The sequence below is a fragment of the Cloeon dipterum genome, chromosome 2 (assembly GCF_949628265.1).
Source record: "Cloeon dipterum chromosome 2, ieCloDipt1.1, whole genome shotgun sequence".
In the NCBI taxonomy this organism is placed as follows: Eukaryota; Metazoa; Arthropoda; class Insecta; order Ephemeroptera; family Baetidae; genus Cloeon; species Cloeon dipterum.
The window spans coordinates 13,381,056-13,395,404 of NC_088787.1; the positions used below are offsets into that span (position 1 = coordinate 13,381,056).

The window sequence follows — 14,349 nt, forward strand, 5'->3', positions numbered from 1 at the left end:
AAGCATTTTTTACAATTTAAATTGTTGCTGGCAACGAACAATGCGTAATCTGATTTTTTCCAAAAGCGTTAAAAAACAGTTGGTTTTTCTCTTTATAGGAGCCGACTTGATTTATTGAACGCAATCTACAATTATTCTCGTTTCATCCCACCAAATGGCCGCTGCGGACGTTCAAATGAACGTTTTCTTAATCGTTTTGTTACTACGCAACAAACATTGCAACGCCTAAAAATTTAACTGACGAGATGGAGAAGTTTATTTTTTCTGAAGCCTCGTGGAAGTGCTTAGGCACAAACGCTGCCACCTGGAAAGTTTTGAGAAGTCTGACAAATCTGGCGAGGGCGAGTCAATTTAGCAAGGGTGTGTGTGCCGCAAATGGGCGGTTCAAATCCGTGCTATCGGTCAAATTTCCAGCACCTGCGGGCCATTAGGGCGCCAAATCCGAGTGGAAGTATTATAAAGTGCGTGTTCTCGGCGAAGATTTATCCCGCCTCATTCCGACATCACGTAGCGCGCTCTAGGTGCAGGCTTATCTTTCAGCCGAGTGAAGATCTATGCCGTGTTCACCGGTGTGACACGGGGTGGTCCTATTTCCCGATGGGAAGACACGCTCCTGTCGCAAGCCATGTCGCCCATCGATCTCCTAAAGGTCGTGACACAAACATCGCCGTGCCAGATGAGCGAGCAAGCAGATCCGAGGGCGACGAGACGCTTCTTTCCAACTTTCTTCCAAGTGCCGCTCTCCTCGCCGGCTGGTGAGAGTTCAAATAAAGTATCAAATTATATCGGTGCGGCTGCGGTCTGACGACGACGACTGGGCGTTGGCCTCCTAAAATCCGGCGCTTCTGAATCGCACGGATGTGTTTCTACTTCCCTGAAATGAGCATCAGCAACGTTTTGTGTGATTTTTAGGTTTGTTACTAACAAAGTTTCAAATGATGGGATCGCTGCGATATTTTGTTGCACAATCATCTGCCAATGATTAATTTTTTCTGACTTTCTATATTTTAATACAATAATTAGCATCCAAACAAATTGGTAATAATTTAAAAAAAATCGAGGAATAAAAAAATGCTAATCTTTCAAGTACCGCCTTGCGTAAAAATAAAATTATATCCCACAAAGCTTGATGACCAAAACACAGGCTTTTATTTAGTCGTGAATGAGTTCTCTTCAGCCGGGTTGAAAGCCGTGGAGACATTAATAAATTTGAAGGACCCGTCGCAGCACTTGAAATCGAGACCGGGAAGCTATATGCGAGAGCGTACGTTTTGAATTTCAACAGCGCGTGTTGAAGGAGCACTCGCCCTTTTGCTCTCTCATCCCAGAGAAATTTTATTAGCAACGGAGAACTAAGAGGGACGTTCGCGAAATTCCCAAGCATTCGGTGAAATCCGAATATAAAAAGGGGTCCGCCTGGCGGCGTCTTTATTGAATTTCCCCAAAGCGGAAGCCATCCATTAGACGCAAATTAGTATTCACGTTAGTACCTAATGGCATCAAGCTTTCTGCTGCTGCTGCTGCTGTGTGGGGGTTGAAAGGATGACATTTTAAAACTAGGTTAGGGACCGCCAGAGTGCCTACACTGGTGCGTGCGCTTGGATGCTTTAGCTTGTTCGCCGGCAGCACCAAGCTGGGAAATATAAAACACAATTGGTGCGCGCAATGATGACTACATGGGGGCGCATTTGTGGCGGTTAATATGCAAAAGTGCTCGTTTGCAACGGCGAAAGTGCTCCAATTAAGCCGCGACCTAATGAACTACGGCTGCCCGACGAAGGAGAAAATTGCACTTTTTAACCACCATGCACAGCAATATTGTTTTAATTATGCTAATCAGTGGCTTCACTCTCTCAGCCGAATGGCTATTCAAATGACATTGATATTGGTTACTAGAGAAAAATTAAAAAGCTAATGAATAATAAAACTCTTTTAACGTTTCAGCTAGAAAAAACATCCTTGGCAAGAAAAAAATAAATATTCTGGCGATTCTGGCGTAATTATTAAGTCATTTTATGCCACAACAAGGTGAAGGTAAATAATAATTATTTTGAATCACTCATTCGTACAGTCAAGTTCTTTTATTTGAAAATTAAAATCTGGGCGTCCTTAAAAATGAATTCAGGATAAAGACCATTTAAGGCATCCTTAAACTATTTTCATTCGCTCGCAATTTTTACAAAATATGTTTCAATGTTCAAAAAACCATTCATTATCTAAAAACAGTCTATTTGTACCTTTTGTATCGATCTTTCTCAGCCAGTGCAGTGATTTTTGTCGAGGAGTAAGCTACCTGTGTATTCGTATTCGCGGAAGCATTCTCAGATTGCATGTCGCGCACGTTTACATTTCTTTCCACACTGCCGTCACTGAATGTCATTACTCGCTTTACAGGTCATAAATAATTACACCGGACTAGGTCAACACGTACACAAGCCCGGCTGGTTGGTACATGATTATTTATTTTCTTGCCGGGCTGAAAGCTGAGTTGGACAAACGGCCCTCATTATCCGGCCGGCAAAGTTGTTGCTGGCGCTCGAGTGTGACACGTCCCTTCCTGCGCGCAAAACTCTCCAAGTGGCATTTGCTGATGTTTGCTCTCGACTCGGCTGCCATTCACTCTTCGGCACGGATGCGGTATTGAGCGTTGCAAATGTAATTCAATTAATTAATTTGATACTACGTAGCAGCAGAAGCTGTGCCGCTTCGACAAATATCGCGCTCTGTTCTATTTACGTAGAGCGGATAATTCTATTTGCATCGTAATTTGATTACGTTTCGCACACGGAAGAGTTGAATGCAAATTAATTCTTTGATGATATCCGATGCTTTCTGCGTGGTTTGTGTGTGCACCCCTCGGTGCAACCTTTTGTGCTGGTCTACGGCGGTGTCTCGTTTCAAAACGCTGTTCAGAGGAAGCGCGAGGCCATGCTAATTTCGTTTATCAAAGTAATCGAGTTATTTAGAACAAGGGTAAAAGGACGAGCTGGTCATTTTTTCAGTTTTAAATTCGACACGCTTCTCTACCTCACTCGTCATTTCCAGTGTTGCGGTTAACATTTCAAGGGCTCCTTCTGCTACCAAGCTGTGTGTGTAGGGATCGATCGGTTTACGAATGGAAAATTATGTAGGCAAATAATTGCCCAATTTTGCATCAAATAATTCCTAGAACTGCAAACCATTAGGTTTTCCTCGAAGCCATTCAAGGATTATTGACAATCTATACCGTAAATTTTCGGAAATATCTGACAAAGCTGAGCATTTCAATTGCCTTTGAATTTGGTGCGTTTCAAATCTTCCACCCTAAGTATAATAACGTTGTAGAAGCCGGGCATTCGTGATTACGTCTGACATGTTTGCAAAACACGAATTTAAAATTCAAATGTGCGCACCAAGGTGCGAAAGCGATCGAAGCAGCAGTTCGCTGGCGCTGTTTTGTGAAAATGGATGCCCCTTGGAGATTTTCGTGAGAGACCGCCGAGTGAGCAGCTAAAGGAAAGAAAGCACTTCTAAATATTGAACGCTGCCATGGCCGGGAGTTGGCGCAAGAATCCATTTAATGCCGTGATTAACAGCAGGCGTCGGGGCATCAGCAGGTTTTAATGCTCCTCCAGTGACTATCAATCTTATTTCGGGGTCAGACCGGGAGAAGAAGAGAGCGGAGAGCGGGATGTGCGCGTGAGAAGTGATTTCCAATCCTTTTTTCTCAGATAAATCTCTCAGAGTGCAAAGTTCGCAGTGTGCATTATTTATGCATTATTCATGCGTGGAAGGCATCAAGCGACCTGTGTGCGCCACGACAATGCTGGTGGGCTGGCGTTAAACTCGCTCGCACTCACAAACGACCGCGATACGAGGCATGCCATTCCTTACAGATTTCAGAAAAGCAGGGTTTATAGTTTGCACGAGGGATTGGGATAGAAATGGAAATACAAAAAAACGTTGACACGCTACAAATGTTGGCCAAAATCTGTGATGAGCCACTGCAATCCAATAAACTAGAATCAAAAACTACTCCTTGCTGTATTTCGATTAAGTTTGAGACCCAAAATCGCGGCAAGTCTTCATTGAATGATATATCATAGCTTGTGAATTGTAATTTACACATACAATTTTTATTTTAAAGGGTGTTATACTCTTTCAGAAAATTCTGTTGAGAATTCTAGAAGCTATTTTTTTAAATATTTCAGTAAATCCAAACCAGTGTAACATTTCAGATTAACTTCTCATTGAATGGACTTTTGAGTATATATGCATAATCCCAATTTGAAATCCCATTGAAAGATTCTATTTATCCCTCTGTAAAAATGAATGTGTTGAACCCCATACATTGCAGACCTGAAATTACCTTGAATTGTTTCGATCGACGGCTGCAACCGTCACGGCCTCAATCACAAACGCGCGTACATTGTCACTCCACTATCGTGCTGATCCTATTGTATATGTTAGCATTATTAATGATTGGCAAAGCTGATAGTGTGAGCGCATATGCACTATAGGCGCAAGTGTGATGTGTTATTCATGGCGGTGCTGGGTGTCGATAAAGTAGCAGCTAGACCTATCTCTATTATGGGCACACAGCAACGCGCCGCTTGTCGGTGTGCGTATATGTGCACCGCACAGAGCGACAAAAAGCCGTCATTACCCCAAAGTAGGGTACGTCTGCTCTCGGCTGTTGTGCCCGAATCTGTTTTGAGTCAACCGCGTTTGCCGTGTCATCGTTCGCCAGGCTAAATTTTAGATGAGGCCGTATTCATGGCTGCTGCTGCTGCTGCAGATGTACACACACGGCAGTGTTCCAGATACGATAGTACTTTCCGTGCAATTTATTGCCCTTAATCGTGGATGCATGGCTCGGCGATACATCGGAAATCAGGCACGGCACTGCATGTTAGCTCAGTCTGGCGTCCCATTGGAATTGCCTTCGAATCAAAATTTATGGCTAGCAAAATAAAGAAAAAATTGGTCTTGGATACCGTGTGTTTTGAAAGGAAGCTTGATGAAGCATTTATATTCGCTGTTTTTTGTTGACACCCCTGGTTTTTTTGCATTGAAATGAATCATTACCACCAGTCATAACGGATTCATGAAGGTACATATTTAATCTCATGTTTACAACCATGATGTGACTCTAGAATTATATAGAAACATAAAAAACAAGAGACATTTAACGTTGTATTGAGCATTTAGCTACGTCATGATTTTCAGAGTTGAATCCGAAATTCCTTTCGCAATGGTATACCATTACAATTTTGGACTCGGCTTACAATCAAGATCACTACTTACACCAAACGAAATTCCAACGAAAAGATCCCTCGGGCAGAGGCAAACATTCCACAGTGACCCCAAACTATCCACAAATTTGAATCCTGGAGTTAGTCTGGCTGCTTGTTAACAGCCCAGAGCCTCGTTTCGTTCTTTCTTCTCCTCAGCCAGGCCGGTCCCTGGTATATTTACACTGCGACTGTGTATTTGATGCTTGAACTGTTTCGACCAAACCGAGAAGGCCCTCGCCACCGCCACATCAAAGCAATATTAGCAAACAAGGTCTCAGAGCTCACCAAGCGAACGGTCGGATCTAGCGATACGAAATTCGAGGGCCAGCGCACATTTTGCTGCTGGCCAACTACGAGATAAATTAATTGCAAACCACCTGACTCCAGGCTTCTAATAACAGTCAGTCGTCTCGTCCCTAAACTGCCTGGGCTACCTACATCCGCAATTTGGGATAAACAGACCGGGCGAGGAAATTACAAAGGAGTAGAGATGGAAGGCAATAATTCTCTGAATTGCACTCATTAGTCAAGTTTCTTGCGCCACTTGCAAGCTTCAATTATTTCGCTCTTACGGCTTCTCGAGAAAGTGTAACTTCATCTCAGAAGTTAAAAAAACCTTGAAAATTTGTGATATTTTCATCAGACTATTTTTCACTTCCCTTCAATCCTAAAACACGAACGAGTTTCCGCGAATCACAGTCACTTTGCAACTTTTAATCGGCAAAACCTCCAAAGTCCAATTAATAATTCACATTTGCGCGGCCGTTAATCAATCCATTTGCCGGTGCATTAGCCAAATGGCCGCAAATCAACTCGGCACGTCTGTACTTATGAATTAGCAATTATCCGCATGCCTCCCTCCGCGGCTCTGTGCAAATGCAGTCACGTTTTTACCTCACTATCACAACGAGTCACCCTTAAATTACTCGCACACATTGTACTCACTCCCTCGCAGCGAAATAGCTATGCACACATTTGCATGCACAGCGGTGATAATATAAATCAAATTACACACACGTACATCTGGTGCTGAATAATGGTGTGTATTTGCTCGCGCCCGGTGGTCGTCTGCCGCGCGGCCAGTCGCAGCCACAGCCGCACTCTTTTAATTGCATTGCCTCGCTGCTCTTCCAGCATTAAGCTTAATTTAAACCGGGCAGCTAATAAAGAGAGGCGTTGACAGACTTCCAAGTGGCACGGAGATTAAAGCAAATTGCTTTTCATTACGATTCTTTCGAGCTCGCCCCAAATCGATTACGAGGGGACGCAGGCGATGCTCCCAAAGCAAAAAAAAAAAACGTATCACTCACTCACTAGCTGTGAATTTCTGGGACAGTAACAATTATGGTTCAAAGTGGCTGACGATGGTGGAAAATAGTACAAAAGCACTGATTTATTTGGAGTGGACCTAAAGTGACATATTTTCAAAATACACACTCTATGAGACATCAGTGGAGTAAAGCTAAAAGATTCCTAATCACTTATTCGACGTAATTTTTACAAATGATAAGTATAGAAATTAACTTTATCTAAACTTGAAGAGCTTATCTGTTTGTTGTTCAGAATTTTGGAAGTCATTTACCAGTTTAACTTGCTTCAGTCAAACTATTACTTTTTTTCTACCGCACAATTTGCAATGTGGAAGCAAATACGAGATTAATTTGAATCTCGTTTGAGTTTTATCCGCGCCAGCGAATGGATCGATAAAGTCGCGCATTAACATGTAAATAATTAACACGCGAGAGATAGCAAAAGTTTCTCTCTTGCCGGCCCTTTTGAATAATGCAGTCGTAAAATGTGCTCATCTAGCATGTTTTTGTGCCGACAAGCGGAATAAAAATTTCGCTCTGGCCCAGATCCAAACTCTGCGCGTGGGCGCTCAAAATTCATGGTAATTTCGAGTGCGTTTGCGTCCAAATCACAAAGAGACTCTATACCAAACTGAAAGCTTGATGTAAATTCATGCGTCAATGAAGGAATACGGCGAAGGTGCCATTTGAATGCAGAAATTCTCGCCTCCGCCAGAGAAGCTCTCTCTCTCTCTCTCTCTCTCTTACTCTCTCTCTCAGGTTTTTTTTTTACTTTCGCGCCAACAGACTGAATGTGTGTATGTGCCTGCGTGCACGCGTTTCCAACACTCGCACAAAAGAGCTTAGCCTTGGTGGTTGTGTAGATAGGCGGTTTGTGATGCATGCATCAGAAAAGAAGCGACGGTGGCAGAATTCACAACACACACGCTCCAACCGTTGGTCGAGTGTATTTTTGAGTGACATTTTCCATTATGAGCGCAACATGAAGCGCTTTCCCCTATGTAAAAATTCTGATACGTGGATTAGGGATGTGAAAAATAGTCGGGGTAGCATGTTGCGGTCACTGTCGGTCCTTGAAAAGAGAATAGTGCATGATTGGTAGGTTTGATTGGAGGAATAATAAACTAAATATTTTTAATTTGTTTTGTAAATTTCAGTTAAAGTAGCTTTTAAACAGGTGCTTTGCATTATTTTGAAATATTTTACCGCATGTTACCTTAAATAACTACTTATCATTACATTTGCAGCACAAATTATCCTAGTGAGTGTGCTAATGGAGATTTCGCTGTGCAGAAGAATCCATGGCAAAAATGGTTTTACTTTTCCTTTGGAAGAACATATCTTGATTAATATTTGAAAAATGCGACCACTCGAGGTTGTTTTCATGTTCAATATAATTAAAACCAGGCTTCATCCTCGCTGTCAAAAAAAACTTCGTCGTTTTTTTCTATCTTGATTAATTTGAATTTGAATATTATAAATATTTAAATTTATTTAGTATCAATTAATGAGCACCTAAAAGCGTGCCTTCCCACGCTAGTTACACGTTATTTTATATAATTGATGGTGTCTATCTGTAGCTCAATGTCATAAAATTACACTTACTCATATTTTGCAAATTGTTTGCCACAAATCTTACAAATACTCGAATCTATTAATTCCAATTTCAAAGAAAATAGTAAAATGATTTAATTTCAAACTATACGTAATTTATGTGATTTGTTCACTTTATCCAAGGGTAGAGGGAAACACAAACATTGACAAAACAATAAAATTTCAAACCAGTCCTGGTTGTCACGATCCGTCTATCATTTTTCACAACCCCTGTGCGGGTACAATATTTCGGTGTGTTGCTGTTTTTTTTAATACATTTTAAGCCCCAGTTACGTCTGAATATGACAAACATCCGTTCTGCTGGGTCTGAATGCTTCACGCGCGCGCATGCAGGGGTGAAACAGGTCGCTGCCAGCGCTGTTTTATGAGAAACAAAATAACATCAAGAAAGAAAGAAACGCGCGCATAAATAAGTGCCCGAGTGAATAACATTTTCTTTATTCCCGGCCGAAAACTGGGAGAAAAACAAAGGAGCGAAAAAGCCAGCCAGACTGCGAGCGAGCGAGAGAGAGAGAGAGCGGAGCGAACGGCTTCTTTGCCTTTGGCTTTTTACTGCTCGTCTGAATTGTGTTGTTTTTAGCATGGAAAAGAAAACAAAGCGTGTATCAGCATATGCGATGAAATTGCATTTTTCGCCGCGAGCGCGATTTTTCCTCGTAAATAAAACAGCAGGCGCGCCGCCGCGCTATTTGCACCCTCGGCGTGTGTATGTGCGCTACGTGCGTAATGGAAATTTTGCAAACGCAAAATCCGCTCGCCCGTGGCTCCCAGTGGATATGCAAATGCGTTGAATTCGCAACGTAATTTAGCGATAATCAACTCACCCATCCTGATGGGCTGCGGCAGCCGGAGGAGGGGAGTGGCACTCGGAAGATTGGACGACGTTTTGAGGCCGTTGGGTTACCCTTTCGCTGAGAAGAAGTCGCGCTGCCTTTCCGCAATCGGCACGGTGGTTGTGTGGCTCGCCGAGCTACACGCACCGGCCAGTACACTCGACGGCATTCATCGTTATCAGCGCTGAATGGGATGGCAGGCACACGTTTTGCAGGCCTCTCAGACCGAAATTCAGGGCTGACGGAGAGACACGGTCCGTGCTGGCGCGCAGCACAATGCACAGTGAGCGGCCAAAGGGTCGCGGGGTGCGGAGGCAGCCTCTCTTTCTCTCTCTCTCTCGCGCACTCGACGCGGCACAAGCGCACTCGGCCGCCCCTCGCGCGCTCTTTAGCTCGCCCACCGCCGCTTTTGCAGCCCCCGGTTTCCCGTCTTTTTGCCAAAATCGACACTTTTCTTCGCAACTCAGGCGAGAGGAAGTTTATCTTTTTCACGACTCTGTTTTCTCTTCCAGCTCTTGTTTGATTGACGACGAGAGGTCCACATCACTCCGTTCCAAAGCACTAATTAGTGTTTGATAATTAAATTATAATTGATAGTTAGATGTGTACCAAATACATAGTTTCAATTATTAGAAACTCCTCTCAAACACTGAGCTGACATTTCTAATTGACAAGATGTGGAATGTTGCAATAATTTACAACCCCTTCAGGTGGAAATGTAAATGAATAGTTCGAAAAAGCATTCATCATATATAGTGACAAAATTGTTACTAATAAAATGAATGATCAGTAATAATTCCTCTTTGAAGGCATGAACTCAGTTTTCACGACATTTAATTTCACTTGTGAATGGAAAACATGCTGTTCCCGTCAAAGGACTCTTAAAACTTTTCAACCCGTTTTTATTTTATTTTTGCGAACAAATGCCTCCCATTTCCAGAAGCGAAAAAAAATCCAAAATGCAAACACAAGCCAAGCCAACAAGAATATACCTTGAATGTGCAGTGCCTGGTTCACTGGCAGCACCAGCGTGGCGGCACACTCTTTTTAAAACATTAAATTCAATCCTCATTAAGCTGAAAACGCTCTCCAACAAACACAAGAGCCCAAAAGCCGGGCCGTGCGAGCAACCGAGCTCAAGTGCACAAAGGTTGAGACTAGCAGCAGTAACACACGCGAGACTTCTCTCCGCGCGTGTGGTGTGGTGCGGTGTGCGGTGGTGTGCGCACTCATTAATTATTTTAATATCCAGCCGTAATATCCAGCAGTGGCACTCTTTCGCTTCTTGCAGCCAGCCGCCTTCAAGAGTGGCTGGCTGCTGACTGCATTCAAATGTGAATACCCTCGCACACACATACTATATACATATACGAAATTGTGAGCCAACACATACACGCAGCTACCGCCCGCTCGACTATGCATAAAGCGCGCGTGCTAAATTTTAAATCATTCATAATCTTTTATGTTCCGCGGCTCTAAACAAATCCACCGCTTGCTCAGTTTCTATCTCGTGCCAGCTCTGTTTCCCAGCTAGCATTAATAATTCATCAGGTTACATTTATGCGAATTAGAGACGAGAGAGAGAGAGAGAGAGAGAGAGAGAGAGAGAGAGAGCCCATCAAGCTCGCTGCACCACTCTGAGCGAATGTCTGCATGACATCCAGCAGCTACTTTTACAGAAGACTGCCTTTCTGGGTTCTTCCAATATTAATAACCATCGTAAATTGTTATTTTTTCGAGAATTCCGTTGAAGCAGAAGATATTTGTTTGAGAAGCCAGGCAACGTTTTCCGCCCTCTTGGAGAATAATTGTGATTATTATTCCTGCTAGCAGTCACTCTTAGATCTCTCTTCTCCGCCTGTGTTCTCCAGCCTCCACGTTTGTAACCGAGGGTGTTGAACTTTAAACTGTTCTGCCGCCGTAAATGCCCTCATTTTACTTGAGTCCAAATTTGACGAACGGTTTTTGTTTTTGCATAAAAGACGCTCTCATTTTCTTCAGTTTGATTTTTAGTTGGCCATGTTAAGCATTTGGTAAGTAGGCAACGTGCCCAGCACGTATGTCACGATATTGCCTAGCTGTGAAAAGTAAAGAAACACGGAGTTCACTATCATAGCGCTCACAAATGAAAATAATTAAAAACATGAGTGAAATATAATCTGTGTTTAGTAAATTCCCACTCTTAAAATGATAGCACTCTTGATCCTAATTAATTTTCTTAGTGGTACACAGCACCTTGTTTTCCGAGAAAAAAAGTTAATTCAACCGTTTTTATATCTGTTAAAAATTTGACCAAAATTCGCAACCCTCAAAGTAATGTGAAATGCGTCGGATCTCTTTGTTGTTAGAGCTTGCGTGAGAGTGTTTTCTTCCTCTCCTTTATTCCTATTCGGCGCGTCTTACTCCATTCCGGAGTCTGTAGCGTGTGTGTGTGTGTGTGCTGCCCCGTGGAGCGTGGGTATGGCTGGAGTAGTTTTATTTACCACCTCGTCGGCGTTGGAATAACAAATAATGACGCTGCGGCTTGGCTCTTTCAAGTGTGTGGCGGCGGCGGCGGCGTGTGTGTGCAAGTATCTGGGTCACTCCACCCTCGCCCCTGGTCAGGCCATGAATCCTTCTCGGGATCATCTTTGAGAGCACCTCGCTCTTCCCAACACACCACTATATGAGCTCCGCTGACCAAATGAGAGTTCCTATTTTATTTCCCCAGTAATGCAGTTGGCCCCACGTCGTTTAGTCCAACTGCCCGCCTTTCCAGATTTATGGTTTTGACCGCACCGCAGAAGGCTGGAATTTTACAAATCTGGTGCCTGCAATCAAATTTGCTCCTCCGCTTCAATGAATAATGCAATAGGAACTAGTGCTAGTAGGTGTTAGATTCTGGAAGTAAGATATTTTACGACCCGTTCAAGTTAATAAAGCTTTGAATTAGTCTTTACCTCCATTTTTATCCAGGTATTATGACAGGGGATTAAGAAATGTCCAAGAAGTGTGTTTTTCCATACTAAACAAGCTAGTTAAATTTTAAATTATTTATATTTTGTTAATCTTTTGGATGTTGGGGTGTTTGGGGAATAGTTACATTGCTGATCCGCAAATAATACATTTTTAACTCATATTTTCATCGAAGAACAATGATAGACTAATTTCAACTAACAAAAACGTTCTAAAAATATTTTTCTCATTAATAGTCTTTCCAGTAATCCAGCAGGAAAATGAAAAATGTTTCACGAAAATTTCAATTAAATTGAATATTGTCTCGTTTTATTGGTCTCTTTTTTAATATTTTAGCAGTTTTAATTTATATTATACGTGGATTCGAGTGGAAATGGAAAATGCCACATTTCAGTAAAATAAACCCACTGATTGCGGCCACTAATCTAAGCCTTTACTAATGACAGCATTTCAGTGGGCGCCTTGTGGCTAAAATCCTAGCAAATATACGAAACACGCACGCATATCAAAGAGGCGATTTCCGTGAACGTCCATTAGCCATTGAGGCAGATATAAAAAACCTTTCGGCATTGGAAAACACGTTGGATTTCTCCGTCAGCACGCAATTTTCCGTCCTAATGACTGTCAGTGTGCACAGAGGGAAAATGTAGCTATTTTGTTTTGGCTACAAACAGAGGCAAATATTTCAGCTGGAGGCACTATCCCGGCGTTCTCGCATATTTTGCATGATATGCCCTTGCGCGCGCGCTCTCTCTCAACACACACACAGGATCACACACACCAGCATCGCGGCAACTTTTTCAGCATTGTTCAAATACCGTGCAACTTTTTATGTGTGTATGTGCCTTCAGAGCTTTTATCATGATGCGAAATGGTTGGCAACAGCGAGCGCCAGCCTCATCCCTGCGTTGATATTTGCAACAGCAAACTGCTCGCGCACTCGAATAACACACCTACCTATAGAGCCACTAAGCACAAGTGTTCGCTCGCTTTTCCTGCTTCACTGGATTGTGTTCCGCCCGACGAATGCAATCCAAACAGAAGCCTCGCGCGCCGCTCGCGCTTTGATTGGGTTTGTTTTGAGCACAGATAGTGTAAAAACGACAGGCTGCAACAACCAGCGTGCGACACCATTGTGCAGCCGGGGTATGCAATTTGGCGTTGATTGGATTCCACTGCCTGGAAAGGATCGTTCACCGACGAGAATAATACGCCAGCCACCCTCGGCTTCCTCTCAATCAACGATTGCTGCACTATGTTTTGCAGCCATAATAATTTTATTGTTTATTTCCTTTGAAAAAATGATTGTCCCATTCTAAGGTTGTCAATTGTAGATACTTTGAAACGGTTTAAAATCGATAGCTCAACCTGGTACAAGGACAGAATCAAGTTAAGACTCACTGACACAAACAAGGAGATATAATACTTTTTATATAAATTTTTTATTTCTGACAGTGAGAAATGTCCAATTTGAAACAATCAAATACGAATGCCAAAAACCCCACGCAAAAATGGCCACAAATTTGTGCTGTCAACGTTTACAATTTTTTGTGTGTTTATTTTCTTCCAGTAGAACACATACCAAAATTTCAATCGGATGCTCCCTAATTTCCCAAAGGTGAAATCGTACCACAAAGTATTCGCATGAGCGCTATGTGCTCGTGAAAATCGGCAGGCACAGGCACTGGCACTAAACAAAACTAGCTTTGCAATCTCCGAACAGCAAACAGGCGAGGTCAATGTTCCAACGAGCGAACGTTCCATTAATTGCTAGCGTAAGCAGAGCAGGCTGGCAGCAGCGTAATTTTTAGAGCAAAGACAACAGCAAAGCCACAAACTGAAGCACGAGCACGCAGTGTGTTGTTGACCGAATTTATTATGACCAACGTCCACTCCGCAATATTTGCGCTGGCCAAACACTTGCCTGCATTAAAATCATTTTCTCTCATTAATTTCCAGCCGCCTCTCGACGCGGCAAACGCTACAAAGGAAAAAGTATTCACGGCAGCAGAGAGGGAAGGGCGGACAGCATTTTCGCATTGTGCGGTGGCTCCGCAAATTAAATTAATTTAACGCATGAACTGCTCCCCGCCGGCTCATTGTGCTGTAAAACTCAGACACTCTGCACCCTGAACTCCACTCAAAAGCAAATATTTGCCTGCGAGCGAACCCATCTTGGCTGTGCGGAGCGCGGCAGATTCATCAGGAATCCGAGTCATTAGCCATTTAGCGTGCGCGAAAACGCGATTCTTGCATCGGCTAATCAGCGAGCTGCTGCTGGCGCGCTGCGTGATTGCTTTTGCACACTGTGTACTTATTGTTAGCAACTTTGGTGTTACTTCAGCAGATTACCGCCACACC

The 14,349-nt window shown here is 43.0% G+C and overlaps 1 protein-coding gene across 7 annotated transcripts in view; it reads right to left on the bottom strand.

Annotated features, from left to right (window-relative positions):
- Ten-a (tenascin accessory) overlaps window positions 1-14,349 on the bottom strand; it is a 336,505-nt gene that overhangs the window by 99,076 nt on the left and 223,080 nt on the right. The window contains exon 1 of one of the 7 annotated variants that reach the window (XM_065481651.1): window positions 9,025-9,317. The exons of the other annotated variants lie outside the window; for them this stretch is intronic. Within the exon in view, the coding sequence (XP_065337723.1) occupies window positions 9,025-9,028 (4 nt within the window). The 5' untranslated portion in view covers window positions 9,029-9,317. Of the gene's footprint in view, window positions 1-9,024; window positions 9,318-14,349 lie in introns of those variants that run through there. 7 annotated transcript variants of the gene reach the window in all.